At 45.1% G+C, this 25,612-nt stretch overlaps 1 protein-coding gene across 3 annotated transcripts in view; it reads left to right on the plus strand.

Annotated features, from left to right (window-relative positions):
- The first annotated feature begins 5,693 nt into the window (after positions 1 to 5,693).
- C1H1orf100 (chromosome 1 C1orf100 homolog) overlaps positions 5,694 to 25,612 on the plus strand; it is a 24,489-nt gene continuing 4,570 nt past the window's right edge. The window contains exons 1-5 of one of the 3 annotated variants that reach the window (XM_029473831.1): positions 7,200 to 7,315; positions 10,757 to 10,834; positions 17,752 to 17,847; positions 20,020 to 20,192; positions 20,369 to 20,533. In XM_029473831.1, coding sequence (XP_029329691.1) covers positions 10,779 to 10,834; positions 17,752 to 17,847; positions 20,020 to 20,192; positions 20,369 to 20,382 — 339 coding nt within the window. In that variant the 5' untranslated portion in view covers positions 7,200 to 7,315; positions 10,757 to 10,778 and the 3' untranslated portion in view covers positions 20,383 to 20,533. Of the gene's footprint in view, positions 5,714 to 7,167; positions 7,316 to 10,756; positions 10,835 to 17,751; positions 17,848 to 20,019; positions 20,193 to 20,368; positions 20,534 to 25,612 lie in introns of those variants that run through there. The other 2 variants (XM_021171327.2, XM_021171319.2) reach the window with 2 other exon arrangements.

Raw genomic sequence — 25,612 nt, forward strand, 5'->3', positions numbered from 1 at the left:
AAGAAGAAGAAGAAGAAGAAGAAGAAGAAGAAGAAGAAGAAGAAGAAGAAGAGGGGGAGGGGGAGGGGAGGAAGAAGAAATAAGTCCAGCTTATTCTTTTAATAATTCTTATTCTTAAGTTCAGCATTGCCCCCTTGCTCACTGGAGGATGGTCAAACTCCCATTGGCCAGCCCCTTAAAAAAAAAACAGAGCCCTTCCCTACCCCACCCACTACAAGAACCCATCAATTGTGGGGAGCTATATTTCACATCCTTTCACAATTTTTATGAGTTTCAGCAGGAGCATGGACCATGAACATACACATGGTTTCTGGTGACAGCGCAGACTGTGGACATCCATCCACATGGTCTCAGGCATCAGCACATGCCATGAACTTCAGCATGGTCTCCAGTAACAGCCCACAGACATCAATGCAGTCCTCTTCCACTGCACTGCAGATATCATCATAGCCTTTAGCAGAAGCACAGGCCAAGAACATCAACAAGGCCTCAGATGGCATCATAGCCCATAGGCATCAACATGGGTTTAGGAGGCAGTGCAGACCGTGGACATTTGCATGGTCTTTGGTGGTAACACAGGCCCCAGCTACAATAGGACCAGTGCCAAGACATGGCCCTCAGCTGCAGCATGAGCTCAGACATCGCCATGGACTTGAGCAGCATCACAAGACATATTAATATGGCCCTAGGTGGCAGCACAGCCCACAGACATCAACATGGTCTCGGGTGGTGACCCAGACCAAGGACAGCTGTAGGACCTTTAGTGATAACTTGGGTCAGGAACATCAATATGACTTCCAGATGCTGAAGGACCAGAAACATCCACATGAACCTCTGACTTCAATACACCTAGGGCAGTTAACCACACATAGTATCCAAGGGCAGCAAAGACCATAGAGGCCTTTCAAGGAGGTCCAATTCAGAAAATGAACTGTTCTTCATTTTGGATACCCAGTTGTTGCTTAGAACCAGGACCATCATGTGACTGGGCAATGTGGTTGGGGGCTGAGTCAGAGTACAAGCTCCGGGCTGCTGAACACCACTGTGTCTACCCTATTTGCCAACGAGGAGTTCCACCATCCACTGCAGCTTTTTCTCACATCTCTTACCACCATTGAGTCTCTAGCTCCACCTCTCTACTATTCACTCATGCCTCCATTCCTCTATCTTCCCAACCTCTCCATCAAATATTTGTATGTCATAGTGGCATTGGAAACTTAAGTGTCACATGATATGTATATGTGTGTATAAAAATATATAATTATGTGACATATATGTATATTATATAGCATATACACATATATGTGTGTGTGTGTATATGTGTGTATTAGGAACCAGGCAGCTTTGAATACAAAGATTCATTGCAACTAGTGCTAGCTCTGGTTCAAGGTTTCTGGTTTCTGAAGCACTATAAATACTGAACCATTTCTGAGACTCGTCTCAGATATCCTGCTGTTGCCCAGAGTCAGGGTGATGTTGCAATTAGGCAGGGCATCCAGGGGCAGGTTCTGTGCAAGCTCCAGGGTGCCATACACCTCCCTGACCTCAGTGTATGCCACACCAAGGCTCACCAGGCTCCACCTTTGTGCTTGTAATCGGCAGGCAGGCAGCATTGCTGTCCTGCATCCTCCATCTCCCAGCAGGCCAGGCAGCTGCTGAGGCAACATCCTGGGTGCTGGCTGGCTGGTCTAGGACCATCCCTACTCAGTGTGGCATGTTTCCAAGGGAGCTCCAGGTCACTGTGACTCACCCTGTCTTTGATGCTGGCCTCCCCACAGTCAGTACACCAGGCACAACTGGGCCAAACCAATGCCCAGCTCCCTCTACCCAGCAGCAGGACAAGCTGCAGCCACAGAGGCTCTATGTAGGTGTCTGACCAGCTGGTAGGCCTAAGGCTTGACCTACTCAGCAAAGACCTGTTTCTGAGGGAGCTCAGGGGACCACATATCTCCCTGAGACATCTGCAGAGCTACAGCAGCAAAGGGTATAGTCATTCTCCACAGAGCTCTGTTCCGCCATCTTCCCTTCCAATCTTGTGAGTTCACATTTTAAGAGCATCTTCCCATAAGACTTGCCTTTTTTCTTTCCTTAGTTGTCCTGGAGCTATTATAAGCCCTGCAGACTCCCTTGTCACCCCTCGGAGTCTCCATGGGTCTCTCAGACTCTTCAGCAGATGCCAGCAGCCACCACCGCCATCTTTGTGAACTTCATCCCTACTTGAAGATTTTTTTTCTATGATTTTATTTAAAATATTTTCTATGCCTGTGGCATGAAATTTTCTTTAAAATCATATTCATAGATTTTTTCCCATTATGTCTTCCCAAAGGTCTTCATGCTCCATTCACACATTTTTAAAAAAATTATCATTTTTCTTAACAAAATGATCCAACTCCTCTTTCTTTTCTCCAAGCCCTAATATTACGCCAGCACACGATCTGTTCTGCTGGTAATGCTCTCCTTTAAGCTTTTTGCCTCTGTTATCATCACAGTGTGTTGGATTGTCCTTGCTCATCTCTGTTGAACTCTATTTTCACATCCCAAAGTTAACTTTCTAATTTCATTCAGCTGTTTGTATTCTCTCGGAATTCACTCAAGGTTGTACTCTTGTCTTTAACTTATTTGAACACTTTCATAGCTGGCCTTCGTGGGGAGCAGATGAAGTCCTGAGGGAATGCATACTGTTAACCTGGGCACAGCCATGGCAAGGACCAAGGCCTAGGACTCATGGGAAATCAACTAAGCCTCTCCATGTGCACCAGGTTCTGCATTGGCAAAGCCTTCCTCTGGCCCAAGTGTAAATGGTGGCAGTGTATGCAAGTACCAGAGTTAACAAATGACTGGCCAGTGTGTCCAAAAACTAGCTTCCTCCTGTAGCCTACCAAAACCTCCTGAGACTAGCCGACCCCTACCCCTGTGCCTAAGTGCCCAGCTATTGCACAGTTGGCGCCACCCTCTCAGAGTATGTACAGCTCACCTGACCCCAGCTTTTCTGTACATGTGTTTGTGTGTCTGGCTGCCCTTGACAATTCCATTGCTGTTTGTTTGTTTATGTGTGTGAGTGTTTCACCTATATGTGTGTATGTACACTTCTTGCCAGCCTGGTGCAGGAGGAGGCCAGAAGAGGGCACCAGATCCTCTAGAACTAGAGTTAGGCTGTAAACTGTCTTGTGGGTGATGGAAACTGAACCCAGGTGTTGTATAAGCCCAGTGAGTGCTGAGCCATCTCTCCAGCCCCTATAATTGCCCTTCTTCTTTCCTTGTCTAAAGTTTCATTTCAGGGAATCTCACTGGAGTTACTGTTAGAGTGATGTTTTTGGAGAAGACTGTTGTGTGCAATTTTTTTAAAACATGCTAACACCTTTCCTGGGAGCTCAGCCCTCACTCTGACCTCTCCTGATTCCTTTGGCTCCATCCAGCTTAGCCCAGGATCGATTGCAACTATCCCCCAATCTGGGAAAACTGGGAGCTGCTGTCTGCGCTGTCCAGTTTCCTCTGGACTTCTCTTTAGTTCCTCCCCGGCTTAGCTTCGCCAAGCCACCAGCTACTGCCCTGGCTTCTCTCATCCTCTGCCTACCTTTGCTCATTGGATGAAAAACACCTAGACAGCTTTATTATTTTAGAGCTTGCCAGATAGCACAATTGTTGGGCACAGAGTCCCTGCCCCAACCTTATCAGCTAGCCTACATCAGCCAGCCTCCGATGGTGGCAGAGGCTGGCTAGTTCTAGTTTCCCCAAGGGGGTTGTAGCAAGCTTCTCCTTCCAAAGCCTAGCCGAAAAGCCCCTGCTCTTTCCTCCTGGAACCTGGAAGTCCCACAAGAACCAATTAGGGAACCAGACCGTCTGGAGTTACCATTGGAGTGATGATTTTTGGAGAAGACCTATTGTCTTGGTTTTTCTTGTTACTGGTGTGTTTGTGCTGGGATCTGCCTGTCTATTGACTAACTCGGGTCACCTCTCTTCTGTCAGTAGAAGTGTTTGCAGACTTCAAAGACTTAAAAACTTTGTCGTGGAGTCGAGGTGACATTCTCCTCTTTTGCAGGAGTGTTTCAGGACACTAGACCTCCCCTGAGATCTCTGAGTATTGTCACCAATAACCCACCCAGAAATAGCAGAGCAGGCAATGACAAAGTACTTACCATAAGTACTCATCGTCTTAGAAAACTCACTGGTTCACATAACAAAATAAACAGAATTGAAAGTGAAAGGGACACTTGTAGGAGGGGAGACTGACAGGGGTGGGGGGAGGTAAAGGGTGGAGTGGGGGCAGTGAGGGATGGGGGAGGGGAGGGGAGTGGGGGTGGGATGGGGGTGAAGCTAAATAATCTCAATGTGTCACATACATGTACAAAACTGTCAGATAATAACTTTGATCTAAACAATGAAAACAGAGAAAGGGGAACCCAAAGAATGCTCCTACAGCGCATGCTTGGCGTGGGGTGGGGCTGGGGAGACCCTGGACTGGACTTCCAGCATGAAAAGACAAATTATGCAATATGGCAGAATATTAAAGACTGGAGAAAGCAGGTACATTAAGTGTCCACCATACTCTTTTTATCTTTTCAACTTCTCTGTGAATTTGACGTTCTCTACATAAAATATGTGGAAAGTGTGTTTAAGATACCACTGTGCCAACAGACAGATTTCTGCTGTTAAGTCGGAGTGGAGCCTCCAGTCTGTGTGACTTCTGAGGCTGCTCTTTTCTGTGATTATAACAAACATTTGAGAGCCGAGTGTGGACACAGGCAGTGCCAATCAGTCTTAGGGTCCTAGCCCTTGATGACTTTATTGTCCTGTTTTGTAAGTGAAGTACAAGGAAGGCTACAACTGAGCTTGTGGTTTTGTTGTTGCTTTTGGTTGTTCCCAGGAATGAGCCCAGGCCTTCCTGCATGCAGTACATGACCTACCCTGAGGTAACCCTACCCCCAGCCCCTTCCTTCACCCCACCCCCATCCCAGGCCTTGGCCTGTTTGACTTCACATCCTAGGATTTCTTCCTGCCTCACTGGCCAGTAGCTTGGTCAACACCAGACAGGTTCTCCTTAAACACAGTGTAGTATTTGTCTGATAAAGATTAAAACCTGAGACAAAGACTACAATGTTAGCGAAGCCTGGAAAGTTTGGATTTGAATATAGGATTTCAGAACTGTAGAAATTAGAGAAGCAAGTTGAATCACCAGGAAGGAACTTCTCCTCATCTCTTCAGTCTCTCCAAAGGCTTTCTCCCAATGTGGCACTCTTTCCTCACTGCTACCCTCATCCCCCAAGTTGCCTTTGGGTGTTTATCACAGCAATAGGAAACAAACCAACACTGGCTTAGGAGAGAGAAGACATAGCATTTGACTATAGAACAATCTCTAAGTGCAGATTGTTTTTAAAAAACCCAGTGGTTCCTAAGCAAAACAGACAGGGAGAGAGATTTGTAGTGGGGAAGGGAGGTTCGTAGGAGAGGGAGACATAGGAGAGTAAATGTGGTCGTAGCTTTACCTAGGACTGTCTGTAAGCAAGAGAAGGGAGAGGGAGGGGAGGGAGGGAGGGAGAGAGTAGTTAAGGACAGAGGTTTCCTCACAATGATGAATGAGTCCTGACTGTAGGCCACCTGCACGTGGGGCCATAAACCTTTGACTCTAGTGTTCTTTGGCCCAGGGAAGTTATGGGTTAGCAAGATCAAGATCACTCACACTCTCTGTAGATGTGGAGACAGTCCAGTGTTGATGGTAGGATCTGAGATGTACCATGTTCTCCTGCACAGCGTCCCTACACCAGTGACTAGAAACTTCTCCATTTTTAAAGTCACCTTTCCATGAGGCAGGGAGAGATGTCAGTGAGGAGGCCTGAGGAGTGTTAAGTGTCATGGCCGGCTAGCGGATTGCATTTTCCAAGTTGGCGACTACAAGGGATGTTTGTAGATGGCAGGGGAGGGATCCTGAGCACAGTTGCTCCATACTGGAAGGAATTCTGATCAGCTAGGCACCAAGACACTACACACTGCCCCAGTAGTAGCCATAATTTAATTAGTGATTAATTAGATATGCATACTAGTCTCTCTGGGTTGAAGATTATATTACTTTAAATGTTCTTTGTTTTTCTATATTACCTGAATTCTAGAAACAGGTGTTATTTTTAAAATAACCCACCCCTGTTTATTTGGGGGGGGGAAGAGCAGCATGCAGCACACATGTGGAAGTCAGAGGACAACTTACAGGAGTCAGATCTCACTTTTTTAAATTAACGTGGGTCCCAGGAATTGAACTCCGGTCTTCCGGCGTGGTGGCAAGTATCTTTGTCCACTGAGCCATCCTGTCAGCTTAAGGGAATGTTTAGAGAGTCTATGCAAATGAGAGAAGTCTCTCTAATCACCACAGAAGGAAGGAAAGATAATGAAGAGATGCTGTCCCCAGCTCGTGACTCCCCAGCAGACACTGGAGAGGAGTTATTTAAGGATTATACTTCCAAACTTGAAAATCTGAAGAAAAGTCATAATTGTCGTGATGGCTAATCTTCACTGTCAACTTCAGTCTCCTAGGAGACACACCCCTGGGCACGTTGAGGGGGTGTTTCTAGAGGGGCTTAACGGAAGTGGGAAAACCACCTACTTGCAAACTTTGTTTGATTGAGCCCTGCCTTGTTTCCAGGCCAGCCTCTTGTAGACAATGCCATTGTTTGTTTTGGGCTTAGTTTTGCTATGGTATCTGAACAACCATTCTACAGCCATTCTCTTTCCTGGCTGAGACTCGCTTCTCTGTGTAGTTGTGCAATAGTGATGGTTGGTGGCTTGGTTTGAATCATATTCCTGAACAATTAAAAACCTCTTTCAATGGCTTTAGTAGCAGTGGCCTTCCATAGCCTAGTGTCATTTTAGACCAGGCAGTGCTGGGTTCCTTTGTCCCAGTGACAGCTCTCCTTTTCAGTTCCAACTTGCAAAGGACACATGCAACACCAGATCCCTGACCCTACGTTCCCCTTGAAGCAATGTTTGTAGAAAAGCAAGTTTAGTGATTGATAGTCTGGGTCACTTACCTGTATGGTTTCTCTCTGACACCAATTTCTGCCCTTACATTCTATGCGCAGCTATGCTTTCTGTTAGAGACGTTCAAAACAGGCTTTCTCTAAGCCTGAACAGCACTGCTTAGCACAACTTTCCACTCAACCGTGCATCATAATCCCCTTTGAGTGATGTAAAGGGATCAGGTCTCACAGCTCTGCCGTGTGCTTTTCACAGCATGCCCCACACACAGGTGGCTCAATTACTTGCTGCCCTCAGAGGAGAACTTCTTTGAAGAAGGAGGCCCCTGCCCACTGCTGCCCAAGCCAAGCCGGTAATGCAGCAAGTCTCTTACTGCCTGGGCCTCTCTCCTCTCACTCTGTGGCTACATGGCTAAATGAGAAGATTGCTTTTGCTGTTTGTTTGGTTGGTTGGTTAGTTGGTTGGTGGGTTGGATGGTTGATTGGTAGGTTGGTTAATTGGTTTGGTTTGGTTTGGATTTTCAAAACAGGATTTCTCTGTGTTATCCTGGAACTCACTCCATAGACAAGGCTGGCCTCGGATTCAGATATCTGCTTCCCAAGTGCTGAGATTAAAGGCACAAGCCATCACTACCTGGCACATTTTGAATAGGTGCTCACAACTTACAACTTTACGGTTGGAATTCTTTGCAAAGCTAGGAATTCTTCCTCCCAACTCGACTCAGGTGTTAGGTATGTGTATATATCTGCATGCGGGTATGTGCACATGAGACCAGAAGAAGCTATCAAATCCCCTGGAGTTGGAGGTTCAAGAAGTTTTAGATGCCTGAGTACTGGGAACTGAACTTCGGTCCTCTGAAAAAACAGCAAGCTCTTGAAACCATTAAGCTATGTCTCCGCCCCTAAAAATTATTTTAGAATGTGAACAGTGGTCTACTTGGGATGTTTTGAATATTTTTTCTCAGTATTTTATAGAAGTTTGGTATACCCAGCTGCAGAGCAACTCTGCAGCCACGGGGCTAAGCAGGTCTAGCACCCCTATGCCGTCTCCATATTGTCATGTGACTTACCCTGAATGTCCTGAACACAGACACAGCTCTTCCAAGGAGAAAGGGCTTTACAAAATATATCTAGAAAGTCAACAGGAACTATCTACACACAGCTGATGACCCTACACAGCTGATTGCTATGGTTTGGATGTAATCAGTCACCAAAGGGTTCAGGTGTTAGAAGGTGTTGGGAACACTAAACATTAAGATTAACTATTAAGATATGGTAACTATTAATATAGTAATATTATATAATATTAATAACTATTAAATATTAAGATTAAGAATTACAATAACCATGGCAATGTAGAAGTTGTCTCACAACATTTTAAAAAAAACAAAACCAAAGATTATTTTCTAGAAAATAAATAATGCCGCTTTAGATATATAAATTATGGATGCCTTTACAATTATAGCATTATTTTTCTGAGCATATTATGTTTTCAGTTTTAAAAAAATGTTTTATGATGTCCAAGTCAGCTATCCATTACTATAACAAAATGTCTGAGATAATCAACTTATAAGAATTGTATTTTGGCTCACTTTGGTGGTCTGAATGAGAATGGCCTCCATAGGCTCTCAGTGTTTGAATGCTTGGTCCCCAGTTGGTAGAACTATTTAGGAAGGATTAGGAAACATGGTCTTGCTGGAGTAGATGTGGCCTCTTTGGAGGAGGTGTGTTAGAAGGGATAGGCTTTGAGGTGTCAAAAGCCCACATCAGGTCTAGTCTCTCTCTCTGCCTGCAACTTGAGAACCATGTGAGCTTCCAGATACTGCTCCAGGCCCATGCCAGCCTGCCTGCTGTCATGCTTCCTGCCATAATTGGTCATGGGCTAACCTGCTGAAACTGTAAGCAAGTCCCCAATTAAATGATATTTGTTTTAAAAATAAGAGTTGCTTTGGTCATGGTATCTCCTCACTGCATAGAACAGTAAATGAAACACAATTGCAAAGGCCTTACTCTGGAACAGGTTGCCTCATTGCTTGGGGCCTCTGGTGGTAAATGGTGTTGGAATGACAGCACAGAGCTGTGTGCTTTTGGGCCTGGGAAAATGGTTCAGTGGGTAAGAGGGCTTGCTGCTCCTGCAGAAGACCCAAGTTCAATCCCTGGCGCCTACCTGTAATTCCAGCTTTACGCAATCTGTCACCGAATTCTGGCCTCCACAGGCACACAAATATATGAGGCACATATACATACACACACATACACATAAATAAAAATAAATTTTAAAAAGAGATAAAGGAGAGAAATGAAAATGTAGCCACAGTCTCAAGATTCCCTTTCCAGGCCTCCAGTGACTCAAAGATTTTAATGTGTCCCTCCAAAAATGATTGAGTGGCCCGGTCAAAGAGAGGCAACCCATGACAGGTTTGCTTCCTATGCCACTCATCCACAGCTTCTAGGCACTGAGCATTGGCTCATCAAAAGAAGAGGGCAATGTGCTAGAGCAAATGTTCTAAATGCTGGCTTCCTCTTCCACATCACGTGCAAAAACCTCAACATTAAGGGTTTGATTTCTCAAGAGCTCAATCGTGTTTAACCACATTTTCTTTTATTCATTCTTCCATCAAAAACAGAACCAAGACAAAACAAAGCACAGCAGTACTAAAGGCAAAAGTGCATGTGGAAGAGACACAGCCATGTTCACAGTAGCTGAGACACCCCTTCAGCCCAGGTTCCCAGCAGCAGGGGAGTAAATGAATTAATATGGCATAGGAACACCATGCAGCCATAAAGGGGAGGATATGCTATGTGATAAACAGGCTCCTTGGGATCTATCACTAACCACTCTAGTTATTACAGTGTGTTGCTATTGAGAAATTTCAAACTGATTTTTAAAAAGATGGGATTTTGAAACAAATTTTGAGAGGGAAAGCAGAGCAGCCAGGGACCCTGAAGGTGAGTTAAACTTGACTATAAAAGGAGGAGGGGCAGCCTTGGCCTCACATCCATTTTTTCCCCCAACCCTTTCTCCCTCCCCATTACTTCTTTTTCCTTCTGGCTCCTACTGAATAGTCCTGGTTTTGTTTTGGCTGAGGTCTCTTGGTGCCCTGGGTTGTTTGGGTATAACTCAGTAATAAGGATGATGGCCCTTGAGTCTCAGGACTCCAGCCCTGGCTCCCTTGAAACTTGCACAAGTTACTTAATTTCTTGTGAGTCAAATAGTCACAGTGATTTGCAGACTTGCCCCAAGAATGCTGTTAGTTAGAGTATGCTGCCTGCTGTATGTCACAGGCTCACAAACTCATGTTTCTCCTTTCTCAAGAGTGCCTTTAAGTCACAGAGCATTCCCCCACACAGTACTGCCTCACTGGACCTTACAAAGAGGTATTGTAGTCAATTCACAGAGCCGAGAAGTAGCTTACACAGGCCGAAAGAGTCTCCATCTAGGGTTCTCTGGCTACCCAGAGGTTGCCATGCTCATGCAAATTGGCAACTCAGCTCTCTTTATGAAGAGAGTAAACAACCTATGCACACAGAGCATGGGCAGTCTATGAGGTGCTCTAGAAACAGTAGGCCTCTTTCCCACCCACTCACTTTCCCTCCCCATTATGAACTTGTTCACATGAATGTTTAAATGTATTGTTTGATTATTATTGGCTTGCTTTCAGCTACCTTTCTAGCAGTCCAGGTCTACCTGCCTAGCAAGGGCTTGCCTTTGGAGACAATCCAGATCTGAGCTGGAGCAATAGCTAATGCCCGAGAATGTATGTAAACTGGCAATGTGAAATTTCTCTCCACAGCTTTCTAAGATGCCCCTCAGTCATGTCGACCATCCGACTACGAGAATTTGTAGAGCGTCGCCCATCGATTCCACCTAGGTAAGGCTCTCTTGGATACAGAACCCACCAGGCTGAGGAAGGTGGTGCCCAGGGGACTAGATTCACCTACCCTACTTCTCAGGCAATGAGGAGCAACTGCTGCTGGGGGCGGGAGGTTGTGTCGAGTCCTTGAGTTTAGAGAAAGTTGTGGGGTTTGTAGGGTTTTTTAAAAAGATGTAAACAATATTCATGCATGTGTGTGTGTGTGTGTGTGTGCAAGTGCCCCTGCAGGCCACAAGAGGACATTAGGTCTTGGAGCTAGAGATATAGGTGGTTGTAAGACATCTTATATGGATGCTGAGAACTGAACCAGAATCCTTTGGAAGAGCATTCAGGGGTCTTAACCACTGAACCAATCTCCAACTCCAATTTTTTTTAAAGTTGTGAGATAAGAATACCTTCTTTGCAGAATCCAAGCAACCAGGGAACTCCAAATACCCAAAGTATGATACAGATGTTGGTTTTCTCCTGGAATGGGCTTCACCAGGAAGAATGGGGAACTCAAAGCTCAAACTTTGAACCAGAACCATTTGTTCTTGGGGTAAATAAAAACCCACCATGTTTCTCTGCAATATGAGAGCTGACTGCATAGAGTGAGACCAAGGGTGGGCTTTCATTCATTCTCCAAGGCCATTTATCACATGGGATAATAAGCCCTATAGGTATACTTTACTGTGCTGGGTTTATCTTGCTGGGAGTCAGCAGGTACCATCCATAAGGCCTAAGCCCTCTCTCCCATCTGTCTCTGCTATGGAACCTGCAGAGACTAAGAAACTAAGAAGTTTGGGGCAGCAAGCTTCATACCCTGGGGGTTAGCTTCTTTTTAAAAATTTTAGAATTGTTTATTGTTTTTAAGTTATTATAAAAATAAATGAGTTCTAGATTTAGAGTCAAGAAAGATACAGGAAAGGGGATGTGGACTCTTCCTCCATGGTTAAGGAAAGCCACCCTAGGACAGGCTTGTAGCAGGGGAGTCCTGGCACAGAGGCCTGGAGAGGCCATTGCTTGAAGCTCTGTAAGCCTAAATTATATCGGAGATCCAAAGCTGTTTGTTGGCTATGCCAGTGTGGTGGAATTCCTGTCAAGGAGAGTTGAACGCCACGCCAGAAGTAGAACCAGTGCAAGACAGAGAGAGAGAGAGAGAGAGAGAGAGAGAGAGAGAGAGAGAGAGAGAGAGAGAGAGAGAGAGAGAGAAGATATTGCAGTCAACAAAAGTGGAGGGAGCCACTTGAGGTGGCACATGCCTTTAATCCTAGCATTCGGGAGGCAGAGTCAGGCAGATTTCTGAGTTCGAGGCCAGCCTGGTCTACAGAGTGAGTTCCAGGACAGTCAGGGCTATACAGAGAAACCCAGTCTCGAAAAAACAAAAAACAAACAAACAAAAAACCTAGAGGGAGTGGGATGTATGAAGAGTCATCTAAACCCTTGGATGTCAGACAGAGATAACAGAATTTGGGGTCTGCAGTATTGCTTTGGTCCAGCAGTTCCTTAATACGACTATTTCCTCCCATTTGGGATGGTAATGTATATTCCATGCCACTGTACTTGGAAGTATGTGATCTGGTTGGCCTATGTTGGTTGATTTTATAGGGGATTATAGTTAAGAGATTGTATGAGTCTCAGAAGAGACTTTGAACTTTGGGTTTTTAAACATTGTTGAGACTGTGATAGACTATGGGGGGCTTTTGAAGCTAGACTAAATGCATTTTACATTATGACGAGGCTATAAGCCTGTGGGTGCCAGGGAGTGAAATGTGATGGTTTGAATAAGAATGCTTCTGTAGGCTCAGATGTTTGATGTTTGGGCTTGGTTCCAGTCTCTCTCTGTCTGCTGCCTATGGATTAGGATGTAAAGCTCTCAGCTACCGCTCCAACACTGTGCTGCTTCCCACCATGATGGCCTGGATTAGCCCTCTAAAAAAGCAAGCAAGTCTACAATTAAACACTCTCTTTTATAAGAGTTGCCTTGGTCATGGTGTCTCTCCACAGCAGCAGAACGGTGACTAAGAGAAATATCAACCATAACAGTCTGAAATATTCAGACACCACTGCAGGGTCAGCTCATTCTACCAAGAAAGACAGCTAACAAAGAAGGCACCTTTCAGTCTCCAGCTACAGATCTCTCATTACTCTTGTCCCATCGCTGATGAAAATAGTAGCTATTGTTCCCATTTTACTGATGAGCAAACAGAACCTCCCCTGCCATTCCTTGAGGAAATACCATGGGGACAGTTCATCCTGGGTGGTAAGAGGGCACATTGGCTATCTCCAGACCTGCCTTTAATCTCATTTTCTATACTTGTTCATATCCTTAGCTGAGATATTTAGCCCCAAGCTCCTTGAACATGTTGCAGCATGCACTGCTGTCATTACGACATTGTCTAGATATGGCTGACCTTACCATGAGATGAACTTCGAGAGCACCCCCATGCCAGAACACTGCAAATATATCCAAGCTTCTTATCAGTTCTTCTGATTGAACCCAAACCTGCTTGCTGTCTGCCTAGAAGCAGGAAAATTACATAGTCCAAACAGAAATAGTGCTGAACTTCTCTGGAAAATATTAACCCTACATACGCCATAGATGGCTCTGAATAAGGCACAGAATTTAGGGAATGAGATCATTTTATGGCTCTGGTATTTATTAGCTGTGTAGTATCCAGAATGCTTGCTTAGCCTCTCTGAGCTTCCTTTTACTGTTATAAAAGCAGGGAGCTTGGGTTTACTTTGCTAGGTGCCTGATAATTAAATGGGATTCTATCGTTGAGGCTGGAGGCCCAGCACAGATGGCTCAGAAGGGCACATGATGGTATCTCTCTGGCGGTGGTACTGTATAGACAGACCAACTCACTCCTGAACTCACCCATGTATACTGAATATTCTCAAAGTCCAGATCCCGTTCTGGTTGCCACCATCCTTCCAGGGGACAGAGCTAGTCTCATGTAGGTTGAACCTTTCCAAGCCATCAGGGACATGCAAATAACGTACAGTGTAAGCAGATGCAGTGGGCTTACCCGCTCACCTTAGGCGGGCTTTCCATGACTGATTCAGTAATCAGTAGCCAATGAGCATGGCCTGACACAAGGGGCATTCCCATTCATTCATCCTTTCCCCCACACCAAGCCTCCAGGGGAGAAGCTGAGTACCAAGCCAGACACATTTCTCCCTGAGATGATTTTTTTTTTTTTGGTTTCTGTCACTACTTTAATGGCTGAATTAGAAGCTTTCTCATGTTCCAGAAACTCACACTAAAGAATCAGAGGGAGATGGGCAGGCAAGGTGGAGAACACCTCAAGAGGCTGAGGCAGGAGGATTGTGGGTTTTGGGGTCAGTATGGACAATTCAGAGAGACCTTATCTCAAAATAAAATAAAGGGGGGGTGGCTGAGACTCAGTGATAGAACTCCTACCTAGCATGCGTTAAGTTCCTGGTTCAACAGGCAGCTCTGACAAGGTGGGAAAGGGGTGGCTAAGTGAACGGGACATGCAAAAGGAAGAGAGGCAAGTTAGAAATACAATGAGCCATCTCTTTCTCCCCCACATAAATCTCATTTCTCCACTCGGCCTGCTCCCCGCCCTCCCCCATGTAAGCTGCTCCCTCTCCCCACCTCTTCGCCACTTCTGCCTGACCGGCCAGGGGGTCTCTTCCTAGGGATTGCAGCGGGTCATACTACTGGAAGCCAGTGGAGGGTGGCTCTATTCTCGAAGAAATGGCTAGAGCGGGATGAACTTTTTGAGAGCCTCAGCAGACATTGTTGTACAGATGATGTCAGAAAAGATCAAACAGCCTGCTGTAGACAGCACTGCAGCCCTGAGGACCGAGTCCCAGATGCCTTTGCTCAGTCAAGATTCCTCAAAACTCTTGACTCTAGGGGGCGGGCACCTTCTACCCCAGTGCTAAGAACTAGAGGTTTGTCTAAGTGGCACCACACACACACACTTCCTACACACTCAGCAATGTCATTTCTTCTCTATTTTGGGCCAACTTCCCTCTCCTATTATCTTAGCTACTAGGCAGGCTCAGACAGCCTGTGGTTGTTCAGAAAATTAGAGCTCTCCGAGGTCTGTTTGCACAGACAGAACCTGTCTTGCCCAGCACTTGCTTTGAGTCACACTAGATAGCCATGCCCCCTCGGACTCCTGCAGTCACTCAGATCTTGAATGGTCCTCCAAGGCGGGATGTTGAAGGCCTGGTCTCTCTGCCAGGGGTGCTATAGAGGGAGGGATGGTGGAACCTTCAGAATGCACTCCTGCCGTGCCGTGACGCGCTGTGTGGCTGAAGCAACGGGACAATTAATTAGTCACAAACTGAAACCATAAGGCCAAATAACCTTTATTTAGTTTTTATTTTATTTTATTTTTAAAAAGATTTTACTTATATATATGAGTACACTGTAGCTGTCTTCAGACACACCAGAAGAGGGCATCAGATCCCATTACAGATGGTTGTGATCCACCATGTGGTTGCTGGGAACTTAACTCAGGGTCTCTGGAAGAACAGTCTGAGCTCTTCACTCCAGCTGACATCATTTATAATGATATCTTTTTCCTTTCCTTTCCTTTCCTTTCCTTTCCTTTCCTTTCCTTTCCTTTCCTTTCCTTTCCTTTCCTTTCCTTTCCTTTCCTTTCCTTTCCTTTCCTTTTTTTGCCAGTTGCAAGTTATTATTAATTGTTTTATTTATTTACATTTCAAATGTTGTCCCCCTTCTTGGTCCCCATCCATGAAATTCCACACCATCACCCTTCCCCTTTGCCTCTAAGAAGTTGCTCCCCCACCGACCCACCCACCCATCCACCCACTTCTACCTCATCCCTCCAGCATCCTCCTTCTCTGGGGCATCAGCTGAAGGAGGATTGCAGCCCCATAGGAAGAACAACAGTATCAACTAACTGGACCCCTTAGAGCTCTCGGGAACTCAGTCACCAACCAAAGAGCATACATGGGCCTGTTCCTGTCTCCTGCTACATATGTAACAGAGGACTGCCTTATCTGGCATCAGTGGGAGGGGATGCACATGGTCCTTTATTGTTTTTAAGAAGATTTATCTGATATGTGTTACAGTAACAAAAAGCTAACACATCCACACATACTCTGCTTGAACTCAGCTGTGATTTAGTCTTGGTTTATGTGTCACTTCCCTCCCCTAGAGGCTCTTCCCCACACTCTTAGCCTAGGAAACCCTAGACACCCAGCCCTCCTTAGTGTATATATATATATATGTGTATATATATATATATATGTATATATATATATGTGTGTGTGTGTGTGTGTATGATTTCTTTATTTTATTTATATGAGTACATTTTAGCTGTCTTCAGACACACCAGAAGAGGGCATCGGATTCCATTACAGATGGTTGTGAGCTACCATGTGCTTGCTGGGAATTGAACTCAGGACTTCTGGAAGAGCAGTCAGTGCTCTTAACCGCTGAGCCATCTCTCAAGCTCCAGCCCCAGCCCTCCTTAGTGTCCCATCAGCTTGTCCTCTAACCTCTGTCAGTAGGTTCCTTTTGTATGTTAGTCTTACAGCTTTTGTGTAAGGGTCCATCCTATTCTCCACTCTCAATATTACCAATGACCTACCGCCTCTAAGCACCATCTCCATAGCCTCTACCACTTCCCTGCAATGCCATCACGGGTGTGTGGGGGGGTAAGGTTTCCACAAACCTCTGCATTTCGGTTGCAGAAACACACCTCAAGCGCACACCCCAGACATACTTCTTCCCATGCAGGTGGTTTATGCTATGCTTCAAAACAAGAACCAAGGTGGTGGCATCTACTGGCAATCCCAGCACTGAGGCAGGAAGATGGTAATAAAGCTCAGAGCTAGCCAAGGATATGGAGAGACAGACCTGTCTGTCCTCACTACACAGCTCCCCTAGATGAGACTAGAACCCTCCCCCACCCCTGACCTACTACCACATGCCTCCACACTGTGGTCCTATATAACCAATTATTACAGTTAAGTAAAAAACTTACTATGGAATCTTATAAACATTTTTAATTCCTATGTTTCAGCAATTATCAACATGTTTCACTGACTTTAAGGATTTATTTATTTCATTTTATGTGTATGTTCCTGAGTGTGTATGTGTATATGTGTATGTATATGTATATATATGTGTGTGTACACACACACACACACACACACATATATATATATATGTATATGTGTGTGTGTGTGTACTGCATGTGTGTAGGTAGCCTCAGGGTCCAGAAAAAGGCATCAGATCCCAGGAACTGGAGTTATTTATGGGAGATTGTGAGCTGTCAGATGTGGGTTCTGGGTACTCATCTGTGTACTCTGCAAGAGCAGCCAGTGCTCTAACCTGCTCTGAGGTGTCTCTCCTTGGTGCTGGTTTTACAGATTGTCTCATCTCCTTCTATCCCTTCTTGCTCTCTTCCCACTCAGTTCCACCCGCTTTCCCTCTCCTCCTTTTTTCTTTTCCGTAATCTTTTGACCTAATACATGGCATGCTAAGTATTTCCCTGTGAATCCTGGAAGAAAATGATATTCTGTTACAGGTTTTACAGGTTACTGGGGAAGGGAAACCAGCCAATACCACAAACTCAGGGCTGGTAGAAAGACACTTATTGCTGGGCATGGTGGCGCATGCCTTTAATCCCAGCACTTGGGAGGCAGAGGCAGGCGGATCTCTGAGTTCGAGGCCAGCCTGGTCTACAGAGTGAGTTCCAGGACAGCTGGGCTTACACAGAGAAACCCTGTCTCAAAAAACCAAAAAAAAAAAAAAAAAAAAAAAAAAGACACTTATTATGAATAACAACCAACATGGCTGGAAAATTCCACTGGCTTCAATCGCTTGGAACAGGGCACAAAGCCCAGATAAATTATCTATCACACACCAGCTGGGAAGAATAGACTATAGTGATCACTTCTCTCTCACCTACTTCCTCTAGGCTATATATCACTCACCAAGGAAGGGACATCAAAGGCTATTACCCTGGACAACTGGCAAGACTCCATTTTGATTACAGTGGGAGGAAGGCTCCAAGGTGAGACATAGCCCTAAGTCTTAATTTCTAAGAATATCATCATAGCTAAAATGATAAGTAAAGGAAAGTGGGGTGCATTATCTTTTTCAAAGATTCATTTTTAAAAATTATGTATGTGTATGTATGTGGGTCTGTATACCTGAGTGAAAGTATCCATGGAGGCCAGAAGTGAGCTGCTGGGAATTGAACTCAGGTTCTCAGTAGGAGCTGAGTCATTTCTCCAGTTCCTAGCTGCACAATTGTAATAATAACAATAATAATACTGTGAATCACAAGTGTTCCCTGACAGATAGAAGGGGGGGGGGAAATATACCAAACTATTTAAAATGTTGGGGTTTCTTTATTCTGGTTTTGTGGAACTTCAAGTGTTGAGATTGAACCCAAAGCCCAAGTGGGTGAAGCATGGGCTCCACCACGGAGCTGTGTCTCTAGCATTGACAATAGCAGGCTTGCTTTGTATTTTTCACAAGTAGTAATATTATTAGTACTTTGTCCTTTTTTGTTTTTTGTTTACTCTTTTGTCTATTTCACAGATTTTTCTCAAAAGAGAACATAGTTCTTCCACAATCAGCAATAAATATAAGATTTTTACTAAATCATCTATGAAATTCAAGAAACGTGTAGTTTAGAATTCCAAATTGGCAAATCAACTTGAAATTTTCTAGCATTTGATTTCATTCTAAGTAGAGTTATAAGTCTGGTCTATGTGGTTCCTCCCGATCCATGTGTGGTTTTCACGAAAAGAAAAGCAAAAAATGATAAGCAAAGATGTGTTGACCTTATTTTCTGGTTCAGAAAAGCTAGAAACTATAGGAGGAAAAAAAAAGTGTCAACTTGAGGAACTTATAAAATGTTTGATTTGGGGCAATTTTCACATTCTCTGAGTATCACACTCCCAAATAAAAGAATTGATGTAACATTCTAAGGCAGATAATGCATTTGGCATGATTCTCATCGTTTGAATTCACCATCTCCTATATATTATAATTTCCCTTCTCTTAGTTGATTGCTGTCTAACTGACCTCCAGTTACCCCCATCAGGGGTGGGGTTGGCACACCACCTGTATTTAGAGCAGTGTAGAGTCTACATTTAGATTATGAAGCTGGAAGCAACTTTGAACTCATCCTGATCCTGTTAGAAACACAGCACAAAGGAATGGTATGTCATTAGTTCTCAATTGTAGCTATTGTGTGTCTGCCTGCTCATGCCACAGAGCACATGTGGAACTCAGAAAACCCAGGGATCAAATTCAGGTCACAGCCTTTGCCCAGTGAGTCATCTCCATGGGCCAAGTGACATATCTTGACTAAGGTCACACAATTTCTGTAAATGTGAGGCTTAAAATGCAATCCATAACTTCCAAGTCCCAGTACAGGGCTCTTGGTACTAGATCAACTATTTGCTTAGAGTAACTTCTGTTTTTAAATTTTCGGGATAAGGTCCTATTACATTACCCTGGCTGGTCTCAAAATTCAAGCTGAGCTCAGATGACCTTAAACCATAGCCTTTGGAGTCACTGGGAACTATAGGTGTGTGCCATCATACATGACTTAATAAGCTATTTAGAACTGAGTCCTCTAATAGAGAACAAACAAGAGAAGAAATGACAGGTGTACCTGTATACTTACACAGTTTATCTAGTGCCTTGTTGGAGAACATTTTTTTAAAAACAATATTGACTATATCCAATCTTATTCCAAGATGGGAAAAAGAATCCAGAAGCAATGAGATGCATTATGGATACACTTCTGATGTCTCCTTCCTGTTTCCAACATGAAGGTGTTCCCATTCTTTCTATTAGTGCAAAAGTCCCTTGAAAAGCTTTCTTAGTCTTTGTTGACATCCTTCATTGCAAAACAAAATACATGTATATTTTCAAGGTCTCAGTGCAGGCCGCCTAGTGTCCCAGTGTACTTACACCCAAGCCTCAAGCATGCCAGGTCTGTAAATGAATACGCCCAGGAGTGGATGAAGTTATTGGCCATTACATTTAGATTTCTTGTTTGCTTACATTTTTTGGAGGGTAGTTTGGGACGAGTATGGGAAGGTTACAACTGTTCTACACAACATCAAGATGAGCTTAAAAAAAAAAAAATGCTTTGACTCCTAGATTGCAGCTCATGGGCCAGTTCTCCAAAGGTGCTCAGCAAGCTATTTTTGTTTTAATATAGACCCCTTATAGACTTGACAATTCCACTCAAGAGCACAACTCCGTATCAGCCTCAATTAGACCAGCAAACGCTCATTCGAAGCATTTGTTCAAGAAGACTGTCAAGGCCTACAGACTTGTGGCATAATGAAACATCTTACCAAAGAGACTATTCCCTGCCATTTTATGAGAGTGGTAAGTGCTATCACCTAGCTGAGATTGACCTTGCCAGTGGGCCAAGATCAGCATGTCATGGGGGCTTACAGCCTCAAAGGGCATGGCTGGGACCAGTCAGACTAGGGGCAGAAATACATGTGCAGACCTAGGAGTTGAAAGAAGTCAATACCCAAGCCTTCTTCCTTCCTTTCTAGCTCCCTGCATCTGAGACCAAAAGAGCGAAGGCCCTTCACTATCCTCAGAAGCTAACCTGCTGAGCACTGGAAACGGATTCTTGAGTGCACCCATGCTCTGCTGAGGGAATCCTTTTAAACGCCCATAACAATAATTAACACCATGGTTTAGAAGTTCTACACTCCCCTGGTAGCACATCTGTATGTTGTGGCCTGTGTGAGGGTCCCCAAAGTGGGCAGAGGGGATTCTGGATGTTCATGTGACACGCACTTAGACAGTATGTACCCATGTCACCATAGCCATTGATGCTTAACTTTGGCTCATTGAGTGAATTGCTTCTAAATGAATGGTCCCCAACATTTGAGGGATGGGGTGATCTCACACTTTGGCAGGCACAGATTTAGTCCCTATACAGCTCTCTGGACTGAGTGCCATTGTTTTAAACAGGGAGAGCCAAGTTTCCAAGATGTCTCATGAACTAACTAAATCACACACCAGGAGGAAAGAGGAAGAATTCACACCCATATTGCTTTTCAGCATGGTTCACCTCAAAGCTCTACTACCTGTCATAGCCTGCACTGCTAATTTTTCCTTTTAAAAAATTCCTGTCTTTTTACTGAAAAACAGAAAACCAATGATACAAGTGTAACCAGCTACTCTTGAGGCTGAAGCTTGCAGACTGCAAGTTCAAAGCTGACCTGGGCTACAATATGAGTTTAAGAGTGGTAGAGTTGAGAAAGAGTTCCCGCCTGTCTCTTATCCCCAGAGAAAGCAGCTGCAGTCTGGAGGGATGCTAGAGTCAGGAGGGAAGAGATGTCCAGGCTGAAAATCAGAAAAAAAATTCTAAAAGAGCTCTGTTCCCTCTTCAAACAGCCTTCTCTGATAACTGCTAGAAAATGTAAGACCCCGACCCTCCGTCAGTGTTACTTACTTCAAGATGCCCCCAAGTGAGACACCAAGACACAGATCCATGCAAAAGCAAGAGGTTTATTTTCTGGCTTGTCGGGGTCAACCCTCAATCTGTCCCTTGAGGCGAGTAACAAGAGGGTGACCCTGAATAGGTATTACAAGCAGTTTTTATACGTTTTAGGGGTACAGGTGACATCAGCAAGGTTACAGTTCAAACTGATTTGGCTAGGCATATTTTCCTTTAAATCTATTGTCTAGCAAGCATGACATGCATTTAAACTCTACCTGGGACTTTCCAGAGGGTCAGGTGACTCTCAGTACATTCTGAGAATTTTTTACTCAGGAATGTTCCTGTGGGTGGAGAATGGAACTTGGCCTAGCCTCCAGGTGGGAGGGGGAAGCTGTAAGGAGGGTATAGGACTTGAAAAAACCCTTAGGGTCCCTCATCCCCCCCCCCCTTTTTCTTGTGCAAGCTCCAATCCTGGAGCTATGCTCGAGGTTCTTGGGTAACTAATTCATATTGTTGGCCCAGGACCATCAGCTGCACTGCTCCTATTCTCTGTCTTATGAAGGCTATAAGCTTGTTCAACTATAGCAGGAGAACAATTAGGGTCCTAACAAAGGTGGATAGGAGGGTGGTTAACCAAGGGGAGAAGTTAAACTGAAACTCAAACCAGCCTTGACTCTGTTCTCTTTCTTTCTTCTGCTTGGCTAGCCCTTCTCTCACCTTGGCCATTGATTCTTTATCCCTGGAATGGTCTCCAGTATGTACTTCCTGATGTTTCACACCCCAGGTAGCACAGAAAAAGTGGTTGGTTCCCCAACACTGATGGACATGCTGCTGGCTTCTCCCATCTCGGGGGCAAACATATATGGGGGGTTTCTCGCAGGATACTCCTCAAGTTCAGGTGTCTGAACCCTAAGCCCCACCCTCTAAGGCTGCTTCTGGGACATGGTTTAGATTCACAAGTCCCTCATCCCCCACATTCAGGTTGTCCCTCCTCCTGTGTCTATAGGGTGGGGATATCCCAGCAGTCAAGGCCCACCACTAACTTACAGAGATCAAATGTCGGGCCACCAAATATAAGGTGGGTGTTCCTCTGTAGTGGACCAAGCTACATCCCCAGTGGCTGAGAGTACTTGCCAAGTCACTTTGGTAGGGTTGGGGGGCTGGGGTTGCTGAGGCTCAGCACCAGAAGATACACCATAGCCATCTCATGGTTTCTCTAGCCTTGCAGAAGGGCGGTTGATCTTGTGTTGGAGGGGGTTGCTTGAGTGTCTGGTTGCTATCCAGTTGGCATCAGGCGCAGGTGCTGGTCTGACAGGAGTTACATGAACCCAGGCAGTTACTCCATCTATTTTAATGGAGGTCAGGGTGGTCAACAACACCAGGAACAACACTTTCCACTTTGCTTCCAAGTTTTCAGCACAGTGTCTCTTAACATATACCCAATCTCCAACTTGGTACTCGAGTGGAACCTCTGGGGTACCGGCATTATACAGGGCATTAAGTCTAGGCCACAATTTCCTGGTGACTGATCTGGAAAGCTTGCAATCAAGCCATGAGATCCTAGTCAGCCTGAAAAGTCACTCTAGGGGGTAGGGAGGTCAAGAGCCAGGGTTAAGGGAATGGGGATCCCATACAGGATCTCAAAAGGGGTCAGGTTAAAATGGTAGGTGGTGTTCCGGGAAGGAGCACCACCCAGTCAGCACCAGTCTCCAAGGACAATTTAGTTAAAGGACTCTTTTAGGGTTCTGTTCATTCTCTCTTCCTGCCCTGACCTCTGGGGACAGTATGCACAATGGAGCTTCCAATTAGTCCCCGATATCTCTGTCAATCCCTGACTTACCCTAGAGATAAAAGCAGGACCATTGTCTTATCCAATTACCTTGGGTATTCTGAACCTCGGAAAATTTCCTCTAATATCTTTTTGGCTACCATGGTTTCCTGCTTGGTGGGGAAAGCCCCAACCCGTCCAGAGAAAGTATCCACAAACACTAGAAGGTATTTGCAACCATATTTTCCTGGCTTAACTTCTGTAAAATCGACCTACCAATATACTCTAGGCTGTTCTCCCCTAGGTCTTTTGCCCTGTTTATTCTAGCTAGCATACCTTACACTGTTGTATTGTATCTCAGGCTAAAACCCTGAGGTCCTTAGATTCTTTGACTGCTTGGACAAGCTTTTTATCCCCTAAATGAGTCCATCTGTGCATTTGGCCAAGTAAGTCTTTTGCTTGCTTTCTGGGGAGCACAGTTCTCCCTTCTTGTGTGCACCATTGTCCTTCCTTCTCTAGGTAATAGTTGGTAGGGTGGCTAGTAATCTGAATTCTTTCTTCTTCCATATATTTTAAGTGAGGCCATCCCTTAGTGCAGTCCCATTCCCTAGTGGGTATCTCTTGCAGGCCCATAACCACGACAGGCTCCTGCATAGCCACTTCTTGAGCCACTTGATCTGCCTGGTTATTGCCCTGGGCCATTCTCCTCCCTTCTGATGTCCTGGGCAATGAATAATACTCACACTTGTCAGCTTCATCAGGGCATCCAAGAGATCCAAGATTTCCTGCTTGTTTTTTATTTCTTTCCCCTCTGATATGAGCAGTCCCCTCTCTTGGTATATAGCCCCATGGACATGGGCTGTGGCAAAAGCATACTTGGTATCCATGTAGATGTTATTTTTCTTGCCAGTCCCAAGTTCCAAGGCTTTGGTGAGGGCAATTAGCTCCAATTTCTGCGAAGATGTGCCCGGGGTGGGGGTGGGGGTGGGGTAGAGGTTCAGCCCAGATGACATTTATGCCATTCACCACAGCAGTACCCACTTGTCTCTGACCTTCATGGAGAAAACTGCTCGGCTCCCAACAGGGAGCCGTCAGGGAGAGGTCTTCCCTCCACCCATGGGTTCTCCTTTTAGGCCAGTTAGTTGTGGCCTGTTGGGCAGGAAATGTATCTGGGCCCCATCTTGGCGAGTAAGTCTTACTCCAACAGAAGGTAAAGACAGTCTAGGAGGACCATAAATGAGTGAGATACTGGCCCGTTGCTAGGTCCACTGTTCTTCAGGTAGTCCATAAATACATTTTGTTGCCAGTGGTTTCTTGGACCCAAGATTATTTTTTGGAAACAGGGCCATCGGCTTGGAGAAGGACTGAGTATTGAGCCACTGTGTCTACCAAGAATTGATTGGGTTTCCCCTCCACTCTCAGAGTTACCCTGGGTTCAGGGAGGGGGTCCAAACCCTGTCTCCCCTAATCACTGTCTTCACCCAGGGCTAACACCTTCGATGTTTTGGAGCAATTTTCCCAAGGCCTGGGATTTCCCGCCCAAGGCTTCTATTTGTTAAGGTACTCTTGGGCCCAGTGGCCCCTCTCCTTGAATATGTGCACTGGTCCTTTTCAAGGGGTTTTCTGTCTCTCTCTGGTTGGAGTCTCTCATCTCTGATTTCCCTAACTTCTGTAGCCAAGATTCTCTGTAAATTCGTTTCCTGTCACTTTTCTTTTTTTCATTTCCCTTTCATCCTCTTCCTCTTTGCTCCTTCTCCTCCTGTCTCCCTGTTATGGTAGACTTTCTCAGCAACCTGCACTAAACCCCTCAGTGACTTACCCTGTCATCCCTCTAGCCTCTGAAGCTTTTTCCTGATATCTCTACTAGCCTGGTCTATATATGCCATAGTCACAGTAGCTTTGTGCTCCTCGATGCTGGGATCATAGGGTGTATACTGACAGAATGCCATGAGTCGCTCTAGAAAGGCAGCAGGTGACTCATCTGATCCTTGTCTAACTTCACATACCTTGGTCAAATTTGTGGGTTGTAGTACAGCCCTCCTTGAGACCTGCCAATGGAGCCTGGCGGTAGACCTTCAGGTGCCACTTACCTTCTGCTGTGTTAAAGTCCCAGCCAGGTCTAGTCAGGAGACACCCGCTGTAGACGACAGCCTGGTCAATTGATGATGCCCTTGTGTCTGAGGGGACATTCTTTTTGGCTTCCTGCATTATCCTCTCTCACTCTTCGGTCATGAAGATTACTCTCATGAGTTGTTGGGTATCATCACAGGTGGGCTGATGAGTAAATCTCAAAAAACAATCTCAAAGAGATTAATCAGCCCCTTAGGGTTATCTGAAAAGCAGGGGGTGGGGGCTGGGCCTTCTAGGTGTACAAGTTGGCCAAAGAGAAGGGCCAATAGCTGGGCGGTGGTGGTGCACACCTTTAATCCTAGCACTTGGGAGGCAGAGGCAGGCGAATTTCTGAGTTCAAGGCCAGCCTGGTGTACAAAGTGAGTTCCAGGACAGCCAGGGCTACACAGAGAAACCCTGTCTCGAAAAACAAAACAAAACAAAACAAAAACAAAACAAACAAAAAAA

The sequence above is a fragment of the Mus caroli genome, chromosome 1, assembly GCF_900094665.2.
Source record: "Mus caroli chromosome 1, CAROLI_EIJ_v1.1, whole genome shotgun sequence".
Classification (NCBI taxonomy): domain Eukaryota; kingdom Metazoa; phylum Chordata; class Mammalia; order Rodentia; family Muridae; genus Mus; species Mus caroli.